We start from the raw sequence: 19799 nt of genomic DNA, 5'->3' as shown, positions 1-19799 counted from the left end.
CTTGTCAAGCAGCACGGCCAAAAAGCTAGTCTCCAGCTATAATAAGAAGCAGTCTACTCCTTTCATTTAAGCAAATAATAAATCGTGACACAAAATACATTGTAGATTTAGGTAAAGTACATTTGAAACAACAGAAACCTGCAAAATGAACTTCCTTGATTCCCCGATGAACCTTGGCAAAAGACAGGCAAGACCAATTCCAATTACCTCTATTGTCCAAGAGAAACGTGAACAAAAAGCTTTTCTTCATAGGAAGGCCATGCACGAAGCTAAAATCTGATGCCACAAACATGGGAAACATTGTGGCAAAGATAGATTGATAGCCATATCTAAAGCCAGGGTTATGAAGCATATCTATCTCTCCATTTGTATTCTCTTGTCCCTTATCGGCAAGTCAATCGGCTTCTGAGCCTCGTGTGGATGAGTTGGGCCCGTGTAAACCTTAAGGTGGTTGAATAATGCTCTGCCAAGCTGCAGGAAACAGACGTTGAAACCACATAATTGGGAAACAAGCAGATACCCAATAATGCAGTCAGCATGAAGTAGAAGCATTTTAGACAAGACATCAAATAGATGTTAAAGGGGAAAATCATTCAGAAAACAAATGAAATAGATCTATTTAACTAAAAATCATAAAGTTAACACAGTGTATGACAAGCATACCAGTACATGTAAATTTCACATGCATTTAATTGTTTATGAGAAAAAAATATTTGTCAGAGTTTCTCTTTTGATTTCTAATTGGACTCTGTAATTATCCTCTCATATTTTACAGAGACTAATGCCAAATCAACTGTCCTGCAATCCATCAGGCCATCACTCACAGAACTACTTGATGCCAGACTCCCCTATCCTACTAACTACCCAAACATATAAAAGCTCTCATCTGACTTAAGTATCATCTAGTGGCATATAAACTTACATCAGTTACGAACAAAACAAAAGTAAACAAACAATGGCAGCATAGGCAAAAAGGCTAGCCAGGGGCGAAGCAAGAGCTTTTTCAGGTATAACACTGGCCTGCCAATGAACTCGGGAAAAGCCAGATTGTTTTAGGAAGCGTAACAAATTGATTCATCCAAAATCTGTTCTATAGTGACATGAGAAATTTAACCTTTTCATCCAAGTCAACAATGAGCATACAGTAAGCACTCTTCAATTCTCACTAAGCCATCCTTATTACTTTTTCTTCTCAGCTGCATACATTTTCTAAAAGCTCAAAATCACTTATGCTTGACAATCCAAAATCATTAAGAGGGCATCGCCAACTTATGCTCAACCTCTATGGCTACTCACTATCCTTTCAGCATTTTCACATTTTAGGCATATCCCCAAAGATCTTTCTGATCATGTGCATGCACATGCATTCACATGTTAGGTTATGCAGCCCATCAAAAAGGCAACGTGTCAGAGCATGCCAGCCCTGGCATCACGAGGACTGCATCCCCTCAATCTTTTAGCGTGAGCTAGTTTAGCATGCTGATCTTAGCAGCCCAATTACATGCAGCACTATTCCCTAACAGTGCTATCTAAGCAGCCCAATTACATGCAAAACCATAATTGAATAGGATATCAATAATGAGTTAGGCTTCTATCATTCCAACTTGTCCAATGACAGGCCAATGATTTAAATTCAAAGCATTTCAAATAAACTTGTTGCAAACCTATGTACACAAGATGCTTTAGAGTAAGACTGAGCAAAAAAGGCAATACAACTGAAGAGTGAAGATCAAAGCACCTGAGAAGAAAAAACTACAGCTCCTATGTTAAAATATGAATATTTAATACTGCAGAGCAAAGCACCAAGGAAAACCAAGAATTTTTAAATAAAGTAACAAAAATAAAAAATATAGTCAGACTTCATGGAAAAACTTTGTTGTAAAAATACAGGCAAAACAGAAATCCTAAAATATATAAAGGTCCAATATGTGTACTTCAATGTATAAGCAATTTTATTGAGAATGGGAAAAGAATTCGGTACAGCTAAGAGGATAGCTGGATAAGACATCCTGAGTCGGAACATAAGCACTCACCCTTCCTTTAGGAAGCATACCACGAACAGCATGTTCAATAATTCTTTCTGGAATCCTCTGTTGTAGCTGATCAAATGTCTCCACTGTCATACCACCTGGTCTTCCTGAATGCCTTCTGTATAACTTTTGGGTCCTCTTCTTACCAGATACAGCAACTTTCTCAGCATTTACCTTTTGAGATCAGATAAAGCATTAACTTTCAGAACTTTAGCACTAAAGTTAAATGCAATTGATACTATAAGAAGCACTGTACAGCAATTGACATTCAGGGATGAAGTAGAAATGTCCCACTAATCCCTGCATCAGAACCTCAACAAGCAGGTATAATTGCAAGGAAACAATTACAATACCAATTATCCATTAAAGCTGAGTGGAGTTGTGAGCAAATTATATCAGGTGAATCTCTAGATGACAATATTTTGAGAAAAAATGTTTGGTACACAAACTAAGGAAAAGATATAGAGATTAATGTTTTGGAAATCAAAACAGATATCATTCAGAGAAATCCTGCAATGAGACATTATGAAGTCTAATTCTTCATCATACTTTTTCTAGATCAAATCAACAAACATGTGGATAAACTGTTGGCGGAATTTCAATTTCAAATTTTCAAGAAGTTCTCTCATGTCTGAAAATACCTGATGAAGTGAGACAAACCTCTATATGTATTAAGATTCTGGTACAAAACATGGTCATAGAACAACTAACACCTACTCTCTTCCTCATCCAAACCACATCAGTAATTCGTACTAAGCACTCTGAGTGATCGATGATCTTATCAATAGGAGTGTTAAAAGATACATTATATTATGCCACCATAATGATAAAATTAGTAAATAATCCATAATGTAACAAGATTTTTCTTAAGGAGGATAAACACTCAGCAACCTAAGTGCGCTGCATGAAGCCTTCAGTATCAACCCACTTCCACCAATTGATGCTTATGGTACTAAATTGACTGGAAGATAATTGGTTTCCTAGAGGAAAACAACCTCAAAACCTATACATAAAGAGCAGTACACTTGCTAATTGCTTTTGTTAATTGGGAATGCTAATTCTTTAAACAATTTTATAACTATCTATCTATGTTCATCAGAACATTCTTCTAATGCATTTGATAAGATTTTAGGAACCATCCAACTCCAAATACACTGTAATCAAGCCTTAATGCATTTGATAAGATTTGATGAGCCATTCAACTCCAAGTATGCGGCAATGAGCTTGCAAGTTACACAATTAAGATAGAAACAAGTAAAAGCAGGTGAAACAAATAATATATCATGATCCATATTTGTCAGATTCACTTTGACTGATGCAAAAGGTGCATTAGACACAAAGCTATTTGAGGTTTGAAACCATACCAGGAGCATTAAGGATAACATCTAGTAGAAACTAATCAAATGCAATGTAATGTGACACAATAAGAAATATATAACAGTTCTATCTACTTGAAAACAACAAAAGCTCCCAATTTCAGAAATATTTAGCAGATGAAAATAAAATGAAATAAAGTGAAACGTTACGCATTCAACATTCATTGCAAATGGTTAAAGAAAGGCATGGAACAGGCGTCCTTATTCTATCCACATACCACGATCACAAAAGCCCCCATGTCCACACTAGGAGTGTAAGTCGCCAAATTCTTTCCACGAATGTAAATGGCAATTGTAGATGCCAGTCTTCCAAGAATCTTGTCAGTTGCATCAACAATATACCAAGTTTTCTCCGTGTTAATATGATCTGCAGCTTTAGGATACCATGTCGTATTCCAAATATCCTATTCAAAATAAAACCACAACAAAACAAAAAATTGAAATAAAGCAAAAGTGAACATCACGCACCGCCATAAGAATCTTACAAAGGGACTCAAAGCCTGGCAAATATCAGAAAGGAAAAAAAAACCCAGATAACCAAAAGAAATAAGATAATTATGCATCAGGAGTTGGAACAATTAAATTAAAGAAACTTGAGAAAGAAAGAGCGGAAATTACAGGGCCATTAAGTTCAGATTCTTCAAACAACCAGCGTTGGTCAAGAGGAACGCGAGTGACTACGTTTTTCTCTTTCTTCTCGCACCGAACCTCAACACTACGACTGCCATTATTCAAAGGAAATAAAGATGTTTTGACACATGGTTTTAATTTTGATTGTGAAAATGAGAACCCAGCAACAAAAGGGGTAGTACAAATACTAGTGCCGTTCCTTGCTGAGTAAGAACAAGAGGGTTTTGTTGAAGTAAAAGAAGATGAGGCACAAAGCATTGCCATTCTCGTATCTCTCTCTCACTCACTCCCTCTCCCTGCCAAGTCCTTGCTGCTGTCCTCTGGTCACGCGACTGGATAAGATGGGGTTCGTTTTTTCATTTGAGTTGTGTGGTTTGGGCTTGGATGAGCCCATGGAAGACGGATTTGAGTTTCGAGAGAGAGATTATCCAACCCCGCATTTTACTGAGCCCGGTATAAATTACATGATGATTATAAATTATAAATTACAAAAATAAACTAAATCACTATTTTCTATACACATACTCTACTCTCTTAATTGTCTTTGTTTGGTGCCCCTCTTAATTCTTCCACGTGTCTCATTGTTGTCTATATTTTCTTGGTGTATATTTGCTTTGCTTTTCTATTAGCTTTCTTGTGTTTGGAAACACAGTTTCAATTACAAAAAACATTTTAAATCACAACTACTACTATATTCTCAAATACACTCTTCATCTGACCGAAACAGGTTTTTTCCTTGCCTTGTGCTTAGCTCATATATTGCTGGTATAGGTCTCGGTTTTTGTTCAGGTGTCGAATTATTCTCAACTTTAATTCATCAATGACAAGCTCATGTATGTTATGTTTTCTTGTAAAAAATTGGTGCACAAAACTTACGCAAACTTACCTATCTTTTTTTTCATGATAAGTGATCAGCTCTTATTAGTTTTGATTATAACTAACGTTATCTAAATCTTTCCTTTAATGTATCAGTTCTACTTGTTGGGATTCTTGTTTTTCTTGGTTCCTTTCTAATTGATGTATATTGCTATTATAGATGTTGATTTTCTTCATATTTATTTGCTTTTCTTTTTCCTTGCCTTGCTAGCTTGTAGCAATTTGTTCTTGCCATGCCTTATGCTTGGTCCTTGTTTTTCTTGTGTAGATCTTTATCCTTTCATTGTTGACCAAATTGATCTAAACTTTATTTCACCAATGACAAAGCTCAAGCAAGTTATTTTTCCTATTACTTCTTCTATGGTCGATTCATTTAGTTGTCTTTAAGTCACTCTTTTAGTTTTTTATTTATTTGGGGTTTTGAGTTTGCATTCCAATATGATTGATGCTTAATATGATGATGATCATTGTTTCATGATTTCCCTTTTTTTCCCCTTCCGTTAACCTATAACATCTTTATTTTAATTGATGTTAACTCGAGTTTATTGATTTTTTTCTTCTTTTGTTTTGCTTACTTCTTCTCTGGCTTCTCCTTTTTCACACTCTTTTTTCTATAGAATTTGTATCCTCTCTTATATATGCATTTCTTTTTTCTTTTATTTACAATGAAGGGCATTATCTTACTTTTAACTCGACTTTATTGCTTAAGTATTTATTTTTTCTTAATGTTTTTTTTAGTATTTATTTTTTCTTAAATTTGATAGCAAATTAGGGACTTAATTGAAAAAATTCAAAATCAAAGACCAAACTAAAAAAAGGCGTGTGATTGTAGAGGCTGAAATTGACCAAATCAAGAGTTAAATTGAAGAAAATTAAAAGTTTGATGGTCATAAAGGGTCTAAGTGCACAAATCAAAAATCAATAACCAAGATGAAAATGACACTAAACTTTGAGGCTGATGATTAAGTTTGGTAGGGGTGAAGTTGTATGAAATTAACAGTTTGAAAGGCAATTACGGTTGCAATTAAAAGCAATTAGAAAAACATGGACTAAAGTAAAATTTATCAAATCCCTAATTAAAAATTCTGATTTCTAGGGTTTAACCTAGACAACGTGTTGTTCGGCCACTATTTAGTTTCTTCTTGACAATTTTGGCTTATCAAGTAAGCACCTTCGGGTGAATAAATGAGGTGTTTCTGACCACTTCTGGGGTTGTAACCACTACCATTCAACTGAGAAACACCCTCTCTACAAAGATCAGTTACTCTTATCAAATGATTACATCCCATTTTCTTCAATGAACTCAATAACATCATGTCCCTGATCATTATTCAAGGACATGGTTCTGTCAGTTTTCAATGCACAATGAACATATTGGAGAGAATAACAAACTTAAATCTAAGAACCCTTAAGACTCCTAAAAGTCTTATCTAGTCTTAGTGTCTTGTTTACATCATTCCCTCGCATTCATATGTTTGTCATTCTTGAACTTTTTTCAAGATTGAACTTAGTTTTTCAACTTTAGATCGCTAAGATTTATATGGATTTGCTTGCATATAATGATTGGATGATTGGAAAGAGAAACAAACGGAAGTATGAAAGATCCTTGACTTTGAAAAGTTGTAATTTTTGGCTGAAGAAGCAAGCTAAAACGAAGGTTATTGCTGATAAAGGTAAATCAGAGAGAGACAATCCCTTGAACATAAAAAAAAAAAAAAAGCTTCAAAGGTTCATATACATCAAATAACATAATGCTCTTAAACAAATATGATTTTCAAGTTGTGTTTGGTTAGTGTTGTGAAAAGATAAAAATATATATTTGATTCTAGAGATAAGGCATGTAAGATAAATCATTTAAAACAGTGATGAATTTATATCTTTTCAAAACATCAATGTATTTTTTATCTTTAGATAGTAACTAATAATTATCTCAAACATCAATAGTCGAGTCATAAAAAAGTATCCGCCAGGATATAAAGAGCTCATTTGGTATTATGCAATGAATTTGTAAAATTGGATGTTTGTTGCTGAAGAAGAAGAAGCCAAGGAGTATTCCTTGCTTAAATCTTTGTCATGATCATGGTAGGATGTTTTTTTGTCTTTTCATCTATGAGTACCAAGTACTCAATTTTTAATGGTTGATTCAGAAAAGAGTGTTTTGAGGATCATGTGACTTATTCGTGCCAATTAACAAATTTGTTGGACTTTGATATGTTATGTGCAAAACTTGAAGCTGTGTTACTTTATCAAGAAGTTGTCATGTTTACTTCTTTAACGAAAAAGAAAGTATTTTCATCATAATGCTCTTCTTTGCACTATACTAAATGTTTTTCTTACCCTGCTTTGTATAAATCATGTTGTTGAAATAAAAAATTTATGCTTGTCAAAATTTAGCATTGTCATTTCTATTTTATTTTTACATAAAAAAATTAAAATGAAATTAAAATAAATAACATGCAAAATAAAATGGGTTTTTATATATTTCTTGGTTAATGGAAGGTTGACACATGGATAATATATTTAAGATATTTTGTTATAAATAAAATTCAACCAACAAAGTAATATCATGTGTCATTAGAAAAAAGACCTGAGTACCCTTACAAATCTCTATAAATAAAGGGTCTCATCTTAAAAAAAAAAAAAAGAACTCTAGGAGATACAAAATTCTCTTCAAAATAAGTTCTTCAAGCAAGGAAGGTCTCTCAAGCTTCCTTTAGTTTACGCTTGAAGTCTACAAGAAACAAAATTTTGTTTAAATATTAATAAGAGTTCTTCAACAATAATTTAAAGACAAATCAAATGTACTCTTCAAAGCATCAAATCACCAAGTATCACGTCTAAATTCATGTTTTTGCAAAGCACAAGTCTTTGCTTGATTTCACAAATCAATCATGTCACCATAAATCAATTTTAAGGAAAGAATTAGATGATTGCTTTATTTTTTATAAGAATATTTTAAATAGAGATTATACCTAGTCATATATTTTAATAAAATCAAACATTTTATACATATGTGTTTATTTAATTTCCAAGTACTTAAATTTGTGTTCATAAATTCCTGGCAACTCCACCAAGAAGATCTTTATCTCTCACCTCTTTCCTTCAAGAAAAAATTTTCAACAACCTCTCAACGAAAATAGGAAGATCATGATCACTGTTGTTGTTTTCAAAGGCAATAAGATTGTTGAGTCAAGTCATCAATGCTCCGTTGAAGATTCTTCAACCCTGTCATTGAAAATAAAATTCATCATCGAGTTGTATATGCAAACTCAATCAATTCTTGAGCTAATGGCAAAGCCAAATACATAAGGGGCAAGATGACTCACTACTCTGAGGCTGAAACTACAAGTAACTCCATCATAAAAGTAAAGTAGGGGTGTGGACTTTTTATTAACATTCAAGGTGACTACATCAGTAATTCATATGTGGAGACTTCTCTATATCAACTAATATCACCAAGCAATGGTTTTGGCACCATGATAGTGATGATGGTTTAGACTACATCTTTAGAGGATTAAGTGGTTAATTTGACACCATTTGTTGAGGGGCTTTCAACTTCACTCAAGAAAAAGGACCATAAGATAACAAAGTTGATAAATAAACTCGAGGGTTTGAATAAGAGAGGATAAACTTCGAATACCATGGCTTTATAAAAATATCACTAAGGTGTTGTCGAGGATTTCATAATCAGAGCTACAAGGAATAAACAGTGTATTACTGATGACACCTTCACTATGAGTCAACTGAAAGATCTCATCAAGAAGGCCATCATGGACCAAGTAAAGAGTTCAATTCAACCTTTGTATTCTCATATGAAGTTGTACACCTAGAAGATCAACCTATTAAGGATGGCTTTGAATTATCAACCACTAAAGTTTCAACAATGCGATAAGGGAATTCAAGGAAACATATGGCTTACTTTGTGGAGACTTATAACAATGTCAAAATTAATGATGACCTCATTGTAAAATAATTTGTTTGTTCCTTAAAGGGCAATGTTTTCCACTAGTATATTGATTTCGAGTCTGGCTCAATTGATAGTTAGGAGTAATTAGAATGTAAGTTTCTTAACTACTTCTACAACACTCATTGTATGGTCAGTATGATTGAACTCACTAATACATATCAATAGACAAAGAAGCCTTTCATCAACTACATTCATCAATGGAGAAACCTTAGTCTCAACTGTATGGATCGACTCACTGAAACTTCTACTTTAGACATGTGTATTAAGGAATGTATTGGAGACCATGTTATATTTTATAAGGTATCAAACTAAAATCTTTTGAAGAATTGGCTATTCGAGTATATGACATGAAACTCATCATTGTCATATCCAAAAACTCAACATTACCCATGCAAATGCCTTAAGAAAAAGCCTGTGGGTTGTAAATTTGAAAAGAAAAAAAACACTTTAAAAGTAAAGGGAAAATAGTCTTTAGTAATTAACTAAATTCTTGTAAATTTACCAATTGATCTTAAAAGTAATAATCATGCAACACTGATTGCTTTTCAGAGGAGTAAAAAGAAAAAGTCATCCTTAAAAGAGCAATAAGAAAAAAAAAATATCAATTCCTCAACTCAAACATATCTAGGATGCTTAATGATTTCCTTAAAGCAAATCCCATAAGCTACTAGAGATGAAACATCCCAAATAAACAAATCAAAGGGACAACTCAAATTACTACAAATATCATCGTCTAATCAACCATTTCATAAATAAGTGTTTTGTGTTAAAAAAAATATAAAACTATATAATAATGAGGACATCATTTTCAATAATGAAATAACAACTCTCAATATCACAACTATGGTTAGTTTGGTCTCACATCAATCACTCCCTTAATCCTATAAAACTTAGAGTTTGTTTGGCAGTGTGGTTGTGATTGCTTTTCAAATAGTTTTTCGTGCCAAAATGCATGCCAATGATGTTTTTTTATTTTTTAAAAATTATTTTTGACATCAGCACATCAAAATGATTTGAAAACACTAAAAACATATTAATTTCAAGTTAATAAAAAAATAAAAAATTTTCAAATTTTGTCAAAAGCGCTTTTAAAACACAGAAACAAACAGGCCCTTAGTGTTTTTTTAAATATGATATTTTTAGAGCCTAACTTATACGAGGAACATTATTATGAAGATTGAAATTTAGTCACTCATAAAAAGAGGAAGAAAAAAATAAGCACATATAATAAAGCCAATTATTATTTGACTCTTGATTGTAAAGTAAAAAATAATAATTTTTTTTAAAAAAAAAACAGTGTGACTACAGAGATAAACGAGACATAATAATAATTATATAAAAAAAAAAACTCGGAGGATCCACCTCCCAAAACTCAAGAGATTAGGACAGGCCTTAGATTGAGCCTTAACTGTCGGTAGAAATAATTTTCAGATAAAAGGAAGGTGTTACTTACTTATCAGTTATTACCAGGACTCGAACCTTAACCCCTAACCGAGAAATGGAATATTGGGTGAACCTGACTTTGATCGAAGCTCTAACCCAGTTTTGTTTGGATAGTCAAATGCTCATGCTTCTCACTTCGCATTCACTTTCAACTAAAGTCAAACAGAACACTCAAAAATGGCACTTTCGACACTCCTCCACATCAAACACCCAATTCTCTTCGCTCCTCTCCACTTCTCCAAATCTCAAATCCACCCCAGAAAACCATTAATCCCCACTTCCATCCCAACACTTAAATCCCACAACAAAATGCTCCCTCACAGACCAAATGCAATCTCGACGCAAGGAGTTCTATCGGAGGCTATGAGATTGATCCAATCAGCACCACCCACTTGGCAATCAGCGCTTTTCAGTAATCTCTCTATTTTTCTTGTTGGGTCTCCAATTTTGGTATCTGGGCTCTCTCTTTCTGGGATTTTTGCTGCTTTTTTGTTGGGTACTCTCACTTGGCGCGCTTTTGGTCCTTCTGGGTTCCTCCTTGTTGCCTCTTACTTTATTATTGTGAGTTGGAAAAGAAAAGGACTGAATCTTTACTTGCATTTAAATTGATTTATGTTTTGGGTTGTTTTTGTTGGGTTTTGGTGATTCGTTTTATTGGGTTTTTTTTATGGCTTATGTAATTGAATTCCTTTTGTTTTAGTGATTCAGGCGTTACATTTTATGCCCTTTTTGTCTTTTCTAGTTATTTGTATAATATTTATGCATGTTTATGTTGCTTGAGCTTTTTTTCTGATTCTATTCAATTTAGATTTTGTCCATTTAATTTTGGTTCATTTTTTGTGTAAGAATTAATTTTCCAGTCTGCCATTGTGTTGGATTTTTTTAGTTATTTTGTTCTAAATTTCGGTCCTTTCTGGGTTTAATTTGTAATTCCTTTCATTTCTTTTAAATGGTTAAAAATATTATGTGGGATTTTGATTTCTCTTTTCTCTTTCTCCAATCTTATATATTATTTTGTATTTCTAATGTGCAAGATCTGAATAGTAAAAGTTAGAGATTACTTTTAGCAACCGATTGTTTACAAAACAAAATGCCTGATTTAGAGGGTGGTTTATCAGTAATTGCAATTTTTTTTTTTTTTTGTTATTTAAGACCTTGTTCTTAATAGGATTCAGTTAATTTATGCTGTTAGGGAACTGCAGCTACAAAAGTGAAAATGGCACAGAAGGAAGCTCAAGGAGTGGCTGAGAAGAGGAAGGGAAGAAGAGGACCAGGCAGTGTGATTGGTTCAAGTGCTGCCGGTTGTGTGTGCGCTTTTCTGTCAATATTTCAAGTAGGGGATGAGGCATTTCTTGCACTTTGGCGACTTGGGTTTATTGCCAGTTTCTGTACCAAGCTGAGTGATACAGTCTCAAGTGAGATAGGGAAGGCATATGGAAAAACTACGTAAGTATTGCTTTTATTTTTGGTGAGGATGTGGCAGTTCATTCTGAATTTTTAGACTTTAATTCGGTCATTCATGATTAAGAAGGATTTTGAATTCAGTGGCTTTAAATGGCATTAACCTATTGCTACTTATAGCATCAGTCATCAGCCAGTTTTATTTAGTTTTTCTTTATTTTATAGGTGATAGCTTCTCCAGAAATAACTTAGAAGCAGTACTTGTAGATGATTTAGAAGTTTGATCATGTAGTCAGATCTGAATTTGGAACATTGGTAGCAGTTGCACTAATGGTAGTCTTGTAAGCCTTGAGACAAGGACTATCTTGCTTAAGAAGGTAGCTGGGATTGACAAGATAATACAAGAGAAATTCTAAAATGTTTTCTATATCTTTCACTAAGAGAGTTACAATATATATATACATCAAGAAGGATCAAATCCCTTAATTCTAGGATCTAATAAATATAATCAGATCCCTTAATCTTAGGCCTAGACAATAATGAAAATCTTAAAGATATAATCAAGGGATAAACAGCTATGAAAGAAACTAAATAAGGAAAGAAGAATATAATATACAGCTATGAAAGAAACTATATAATGAAAGAAGAAAATATATAAGGAAAGAAGAATATATTGACAGGGATAAGAAAACTAGGACTGATTTAAGAAACTAAGGTTTGACTTAGAAGTAAAAGATGGAATAGAAGATTTGTGTATGCAGTCTGCATTGTTTGGGTACACTTTAGATTGATGTACTAACCTTTTCAAGGAGGGCTGTTTATGTGAGGAAACTATGTAAGAAATAGACTGGTTATTTTGGAGATATGTTTGATTGACTAACTTTCCAATGATTAACTACCTTATTTTGATAATAATTTTCTGTTTGAGGTTTGCATTTCTTATTTTCAGATGGTTTTCAAAAGAATGAGTGTGATATGTTCCCATTATGATTTACATTTTTTAACAGCAGGAATTTTGAAAAGAAAATGTATAAAATTTAGATAACAAAGCATGAACGATAGAGGAAGCGTAAATAAAGATATTATGAAGTTGGCTTTCTCAAAGCTTATGTAAGCTTAATTCTTATCTCATCCAATGGTCAAAGCAAGCTTTCAAATGGGCAGGTTTTCTATATGGTATCTAGGTAATTATGATGTCAAGCCTGTGCACTTTGCACATGTACCTAATTCTAAATTTTTTTATGGAATGTCAGAGACATGTACAATAAGCATAATCAGATCATATGTTTATGTTTCTTCTCATTCACTTGAAAAGAAAGCATGTAGTATTATGCCATCCCAATGACAATCAGCAGTATTGCATCATTTACCTGTAAAATGTGTTAGTGCTTTTGTTATATATGACTCATATCCAATGTATTTCATTTTTTATTATCCAATTTATAACTGATGAAAAAAAAAAGGAAAAAAATAAATAGAAACCTTCCTATGAGGCAACGTGTTCTTGCACACTCCCAGACACAAGTGCACACACAAGTTGAGTAATTCCTTACATGCTGTAGTTACACTAGTATATGAGGGTTAGCATTTTTATGAGAGCTTAACTTGATAGTCTGGAAATGCTGGTTGGAATTATTTCTTGTTATTTGATCATTGCACTTTCAAGGGTTTCAGTGTTTAGTGAAGCTTGTATTTTATAGGAAAAAAATTGATTTTAATGAAATTCTTTGATGCCTTTCTCAATCTTTTGTTTTGTCTATTGACTGTAAGAAGTCTATAATTTCACTTTTATGTGGCTTGAGTAGGTACCTTGTTACAACATTTAAGGTAGTTCCAAGGGGAACAGAAGGGGCTGTCAGTGCTGAGGGAACACTAGCTGGATTGTTGGCCTCTATACTTCTTGCCTCCGTTGGTTGTCTCATGGGTGAGGTATTGTTTATCATCTTGTCTTTAATTATGCACAACCAATTTTATTGTTTAAATGACTCTTTATATGTATAATTTATTCTTCTTTAGGTTGACTTGTATTCTTTATAAGCATAAGAAAATAATTGTTGCATGTACAACCAAATGGCTGTTAGCACTATGAGCTTTTCTTTCCTGCCTCTTTCTTTTTCTTTCTCACATTGCTTTGGGGATCGTCACAGTGTTTCGTGTCCTTATGCTAGTAGCGTTATCATAGTTTCATATTCGCAGATTATGTTGTTATAGCAAGGTTAGTGCTGATAGTTACTGTCAAATGTAAAATCTAAAAACATGGTTTAGCTTGATCCATAGATCTTTATATTCTCCATTTAATTTCTGCCACCAATCCCACAGAATGCTATGAGAAAGTTAGCTCTTTGTTGTGATCACCATTTTATTTCTGAAGCCTTGCCAAAAAAGATTAACTTGGTGGAAACCTTTCCAAAAATGATTTGGAAGAAACCTTGCCAAAAGAGATTTTGAAGGAACCTAGTATTATGGAGTCACTCCTGTTATCTGCGGAGGACTATTACCCCCTTTTTTTGCAGTTGTTTTAGATATATTTCTTCACTGTCCATTATGGAAGCTTTGAATTGAGCTTTTATGATGCTCATGGTCCAACTTATCCCTCAGTTGAACCTTCCTTCTCCCTATATTCGACATAAACAATTAAAATTTAAAGAATGAACAAGGTATATTTTAGTGAAAAACTTCCCTGTAAGAATTAGGAAGTTACTTGTTTTTGGAGGAAGCATTGTGCATTTATCAACATGAAAAGATGTTTTTGGTGCGTCAGCAGAGAACCCTTGGTCTAATGATGGGCTGCCAAATAGGGGTGCCGCCTGTTTGTTTTTGCGTTTCAAAAGCGTTTTTGAAAAAAATTGAAATTTTTTTATTTGCTTCAAATTAATATTTTTTTGGTGTTTTCATATTTTTCTGCTGATGTCAAAAATGATGTTTAAAAAATAAAAAAAATGATTTTGATGTATTTCCAGGCGAAAAGCACTTTGAAAAGCAATCGCTACCACACTCCCAAACACCTTAACCGAGCATCCTCTGTCTGAACAGGATTCAAGGAGACTTTAACAGGTAGGTGCAACCATTTTGACAACATTTGCATGCTGTTTCTTCAGATTATGAATTGATCTGAATTGTATGCTGTTTCTTCAGATTATTTATTGATCTGAATCAAATGCTGTTTCTTCAGATTATTTATTAATCTCGTTCAGATCATGCCACACTATTTTATTGTGTAACTGCTTTGACATATTCCTGATCTTTCTCCTTTTCCTTTTTATGGATCAGATAAATGTACCTGAAGTAGTTATATGTGTGATAGCTTCCCAAATTGCTAATGTTGGTGAGAGCATAATAGGTGCTGCCTTCCAGGATAAAGAAGGGTTTCAATGGGTAAGCAAGCAAAAAACAGATAACTTAATTTCTCATATTGCACTCACAATCTTTCCTTTTTTTTTCTCCTATGAGGGGGACTGGGGAGTTTAAAGGACTACTTACCCATAACTCACCCCCTTTTCCCTGTTCCAGGAGCCATAGAAGGCTCAAACTCAGCATTCACTGGTGTGCCAACCTATGGAATACAGCCAGCAGTTGTACTTGTTATGTTTCTCTGCTATTGTCAATATATGTTCTGAATTCTGATCAGTTGTGTGGAAGAGTGGGTTGCACTTGATTGTCAATGACTGTTTGGAGACCATTAACCAGCTTGAACCTTAAATTTTAATTATTTTTGTTAGATTGTGGTTAGCTTTGAATTCAAATTTGGATTCATGTAGCTTACCTGACTAGTTTGGGATTGAGGATTATCACCTGAGTTGAGATGAAGCATCTGGTTGGTTTTGGATTTACCTAATGGATATACATGCTGTATGTGTGGAACCTCTTTTAACCAGAGAGTAATAAAAAATTGAGGCCATTGTATGGCTCCTAGCTTGTCCGGACCCTCCACTATGAAATGGGCATGTTAAGAAAGAATATTCCACTTCTCAGTTTCTGCAGATTATTGGAATAATTCATCACCCTGTAGAGTATTGAAAACTCTATTGTAGCCAGTGTGTACCTGGTTTGATGTTGCTTAGGTTCAGGATTTCATCAATCATATGATAGGGTGTTTGAGTCTGTGTTCACCAATAAACTTCTGCATAGTACATTATATAGTTTGATGCTTCTGCTCCTTTTCCGCAGCTCAACAATGATGCTGTCAACGTCATCAACATATCCATGGGCAGCATTTTAGCAGTACTGATGCAGCTAGTCATTCTCCAAAAATGGGGTGCTTAAATCTATGAATCACCGGAATACAAATGCCTGAGCATTTTGGATATTAGCATCAACATCATTCCAGCCACCCGCAAGTTCTATTGATAAACAAAGCATGATCAGGCGCTGATAAAGTTTAATGCCCTGTTTCACTTCGAGCTGTGAGATTGACTGTTTGGTGATCTGCATACAAAGCTCTCTGCTACTTCGCATCAGAGTGCCAAACAAGGAGGTATTTATAAGCACTTCTGGATCTGTTTGGGATAATATTCGTTGTATATTTGTTAGATACAAAATGTTACCATTTTTATTTGTATATTTATTCTTATTAGCTGATGCATTAGTCCTTTGTTAAGAGATCAGACTGACAACTGAACAATGTGATTTTTTAATCTTCTTTATAGGCAATTTTCTGATGGAAACGATGTAATTTTGAATTCACAACCTCTAAAAGTATGAATAGCTGAAACAGTGACAAATAATTTAGGGGAACGTTTTACACACTAAGCTTTTATTAAGCAGCTAATATACCTAATGTAGCGCTGCTCACACATGACAAGAGCTATGGCCTATGGATTTCCTTACTCCATTTAGGTTTTGTAATTTCTAATCTGTTTACATGTCACCGTTGTCCTCATGGCTATTCCTGCTAGTGCCTCCCTTGGCTTCCTTAAGAATGAGTTCCAATAGTCTCTCGTACACTCCAATCGCAGACTCCAGCATATCAATGGTTTTGCTCCTATCTTTTGCTGCCACAGATAAGACATCCTCTATCTCTACTGTATCCTTTACTGATCTGGTAAACTCTTTTCCAGATAGCACAATACCTCCACCAACAGATTTATTCATGTTTTCACCAACTCTAACACCTTGTCTTCTAGCATCACAAATCCCACTGGCGACAACTAGATCGCTTATGCTTTCCATGTTATTGCCAAGAACCATAATCACCTGCCCTCTTTCAACTTCCCACAAATACACCCTCCCATCTTCTGCAGCAGATACCAGATTCTTCCCCGCATTCATCATCACCACAGATATGATTGCTCCACCATGTTTGTCAGCCAAGATCGCCAATTCAAGCATGGGGCTCACTTGTTTTCTGCTTCCGACTTTCAAAAATCCCTTATAAATCAAACCATCTGCCCCTGCAGCATAGAATTCTGTCCCTGTTGGATCCAAAGCAATCCTTGAAATTGCACATGGAAATGTAATTCTGCGCAGGTTTGTTCCATCCAAAAGGCTCCACAACTTGCATGTGCAATCTGTTGAGCATGAAATTACAGTATAGTGGCAGAACCCAATACAAGTAATAGCCGTAACTGGACCATCATGTGCAACAAAGCTATGCAACATCAAGTCTTTACAATTCCCATCCGTTGTTTGCTCAACAAGTTGAAAGATTGGAACAACAAGTATGGTACCATCATCACCACCAGAAATTAGGAGTGACCCGTCATTGCTGATTGTGAGGCAGGATACAGGTTTAGTGTGGGCAGGAAATGATTTCAGAATGTTACCTGAAGGGATGGAAAGAGCATAGATATTCCCAGAAACGCCACCAGCAAATAAAAATGACCCATCAGGAGTGGCAGCGAGTGGAGCCACAGGTTCAGGGACAGGCAGATGGTGAAAAGCTGTCGAGGACCACCAATTGTACAGGTGAATTGAGCCTGAGGCAGTGGCTGAGGAGATATGAGAGGCGGCAATATAAGCCTTCCCTGCAAGGACAAGGCCATGGCGTGGTGACCTGCTGCCAGAGAAGCGAGCTAGGGTGGTGCCTGAGAAGATGTCATAAGCAGTAATGGGGCCATCAGGAGAGCTAGTGAGGACAATCTCACGAGAAGAAGACATTTTCTTCAGGAGGGACTACTGGCTGCTGGGCATGCAATAAATAATATAAAGGATGTCTTGTGATTTTACTTGGGGTAAACGTGGATTCCATGTTAAGGTTGGATTTTTGGTCTTGGGCGTTGAAAACGAGGTTACTAATATCATCAGCAATTCGCTTTCCTTATACACCTGTTAAACTAGGAAGGTGGGTTGGTTCACGTGGCAAGAACAAGAACAAGAACACGACCATTTTCGCGTTAGGTTTCAAGTTTCACAGACTAATCCTGTTCATCATCAAAGGAGAACCTTAAGCTTTATTCCTACTAAGAAAATCACAATAATTTTTACCAAATCTGCGGTATACACCCCATTCTGTATCCAAAAACGACTTTGAGGAGTATCATCGAGTGGTAACTAGTATTTCCACCTACTGGAGTTATATTATGATCATATAGGCAAAAGGTTATGATAGAGAGAATAATCTTAAGGCTGCATCATTGTTTACTGTTCGTGTGTTTCATAGGAAATCTCCCTTCTGGGTTTCTTACAGGCTGCAAGAGAGGAGCTAGCTTGAGATTTTTGTTTCTCAAGGTGATCTTTTTATATATGCTGCATTCCATAACCCGTCAAGATTGGAGGAATTATTCACCGACCAGTAATACAATCTCACCATGTTGATTACCTTCCTTGTCTACAAATTAATTGCCTAATTAACTGGGGAGGGTCACAGCATTGCAAGAGGAGGGCTGGGCATCTGAATGTTTTATGGGTGGGCTACTTTAGTAATGGGTTAAAACTCTAAATGGACTTCTCTTTAATTACACGTTTTTCTGGATTTGATGCCCTGCTAACTGAAATTGAGCTTGGATTTGATTATCTCTGCTTGAAAATAAAAATTTTCATCTTCACTTGATTTTTTTTTTTTTTTTGATTTACATGGGGTGTCCGGGCCAGCTTACGCGCACCACGACTATTCCCCACGGCCCACTGGACATCCTGCAAGCCCAGGAGCAGGTAAGGCACCGCGGGGGTGACAGGCGTGCACATAGAGGGTCGAACCCGGGACGAGGGCGGAACAAGTCACACGGTTGACCACAGCAGCTAGACCCTCAAGTGCTCTTCACTTGATTTTGATTATGTAGCTTGTGTGAAAAATAGAACTCTCATGTATTCGCTAGGAGTGAATAGTGACGCGGGATGCTAATTTTATGGTATAGTTATTTTTATTGAGTTAAGATTTATAAGGATTTGTTTAGTTTAAGAATCTTAATTCTAGTTAGATTTTATTATCTAACCATGAAATTTTCAATAAAAATACTTTTCTTATAATGATTTTAGGTATAGACTAATATAAATATAGATGTATAACTTTTTTTCTCATTGAATATTATTGAATTAAAGTTTTTATGAATATATCATAGTTTTCTTTACAATTACGGGTTGTAACTTTAGGGTTTGAGAATTCTAGTTTCTTTTCTCTTATCGAATTGATGAATTTTAGTTTCTATCCACACTATAAGTTGAGTTAATTGATATCAAAATAGATTGTTTTATTTGATGGACGTAGACGATAGCAACTCATTCTACAATGCAAAAGTGAAGCCTATCTGGGATGCTATGAGACCTTGAAAGGTAAAACAAATAGCTCAACGCAAAAGTTAAATTGTTTTATGTCAAATAACTTGGAACATCTAGTTTTATTGAGAGGTGTAAAGAAGGATAATGAAGAGGAGAGGAAAATGCAAGAAAACTTACCTCGAGGCATGCCTAACCCTATACCTATTCTTGAAGTCCCACCTCGACAACCACTTATTCACGTGGAGGATCTTGGTGAAAACAAAATCAGAGTTAGTTGATTGTGTTCAAGATAATATTGGTCGAGGAGGGAGTTGAAAAATAGTTTCAATCTTTCGACATTAAGTTGGAGAATATGATAGCAAACTGTGACCTTTCTGTTAAGGATGAAGATCTTGCAAACAAGAACATGGAAGACATGTTAAT

The 19799-nt window shown here is 34.8% G+C and overlaps 3 protein-coding genes across 7 annotated transcripts; 1 reads left to right on the top strand and 2 right to left on the bottom strand.

Moving 5' to 3' along the window:
• Positions 1–39: 39 nt before the first annotated feature.
• Positions 40–4381, bottom strand: LOC18095420 (50S ribosomal protein L13, chloroplastic). The gene is made up of 4 exons (XM_006370013.3): positions 4025–4381; positions 3625–3810; positions 2034–2204; positions 40–471 (listed from the first exon to the last, which is right to left on the bottom strand). The coding sequence occupies exons 1-4, from the start codon at positions 4298–4300 to the stop codon at positions 355–357; spliced, it is 750 nt and encodes a 249-aa protein (XP_006370075.2). The 5' UTR covers positions 4301–4381; the 3' UTR covers positions 40–354.
• A 5976-nt stretch (positions 4382–10357) lies between these two features.
• Positions 10358–16409, top strand: LOC18095419 (protein VTE6, chloroplastic). Of its 5 annotated transcripts, none has more exons than XM_006370011.3 (5): positions 10358–10883; positions 11515–11768; positions 13529–13652; positions 14994–15098; positions 15891–16409. In XM_006370011.3, exons 1-5 carry the CDS (start codon positions 10500–10502, stop codon positions 15984–15986), a joined length of 963 nt encoding a protein of 320 aa, XP_006370073.1. In that variant the 5' UTR covers positions 10358–10499; the 3' UTR covers positions 15987–16409. The 5 variants fall into 5 exon arrangements, with proteins under 5 accessions (XP_006370073.1, XP_024456074.2, XP_024456082.1 ...); XM_024600306.2 differs by lacking the exon at positions 15891–16409 and adding an exon at positions 14684–14777 and having other exon boundaries at positions 10361–10883; XM_024600314.2 differs by lacking the exon at positions 15891–16409 and adding an exon at positions 14757–14777 and having other exon boundaries at positions 10363–10883.
• Positions 16410–16438: 29 nt separating this feature from the next.
• LOC18095418 (protein ROOT INITIATION DEFECTIVE 3) lies at positions 16439–17849 on the bottom strand. Its single transcript, XM_006370009.3, has one exon. It carries the CDS (start codon positions 17817–17819, stop codon positions 16581–16583), a length of 1239 nt encoding a protein of 412 aa, XP_006370071.1. The 5' UTR covers positions 17820–17849; the 3' UTR covers positions 16439–16580.
• Positions 17850–19799: the final 1950 nt, after the last annotated feature.

This window comes from Populus trichocarpa, chromosome 1, assembly GCF_000002775.5.
Source record: "Populus trichocarpa isolate Nisqually-1 chromosome 1, P.trichocarpa_v4.1, whole genome shotgun sequence".
Taxonomy (NCBI): Eukaryota; Viridiplantae; Streptophyta; class Magnoliopsida; order Malpighiales; family Salicaceae; genus Populus; species Populus trichocarpa.
The sequence above is the reverse complement of the archived record's forward strand: the minus strand, read 5'-3'. Positions and strand labels throughout refer to the sequence as shown.

What these genes read in the sequence shown, in the direction of transcription:
- LOC18095420 (XM_006370013.3), bottom strand. Translation starts at nt 4,300, where the DNA reads ATGGCAATGCTTTGTGCCTCATCTTCTTTTACTTCAACAAAACCCTCT. An exon ending in TGGGGGCTTTTGTGATCGTG is followed by an intron (nt 2,205 to 3,624) that starts GTATGTGGATAG and finishes TGATCTCAAAAG; the next exon opens with GTAAATGCTGAGAAAGTTGC. An exon ending in GTATGCTTCCTAAAGGAAGG is followed by an intron (nt 472 to 2,033) that starts GTGAGTGCTTAT and finishes TGTTTCCTGCAG; the next exon opens with CTTGGCAGAGCATTATTCAA.
- LOC18095418 (XM_006370009.3), bottom strand. Translation starts at nt 17,819, where the DNA reads ATGTCTTCTTCTCGTGAGATTGTCCTCACTAGCTCTCCTGATGGCCCC.
- LOC18095419 (XM_006370011.3), top strand. Translation starts at nt 10,500, where the DNA reads ATGGCACTTTCGACACTCCTCCACATCAAACACCCAATTCTCTTCGCT. An exon ending in TTGCCTCTTACTTTATTATT is followed by an intron (nt 10,884 to 11,514) that starts GTGAGTTGGAAA and finishes TTATGCTGTTAG; the next exon opens with GGAACTGCAGCTACAAAAGT. An exon ending in TTGGTTGTCTCATGGGTGAG is followed by an intron (nt 13,653 to 14,993) that starts GTATTGTTTATC and finishes TTTATGGATCAG; the next exon opens with ATAAATGTACCTGAAGTAGT.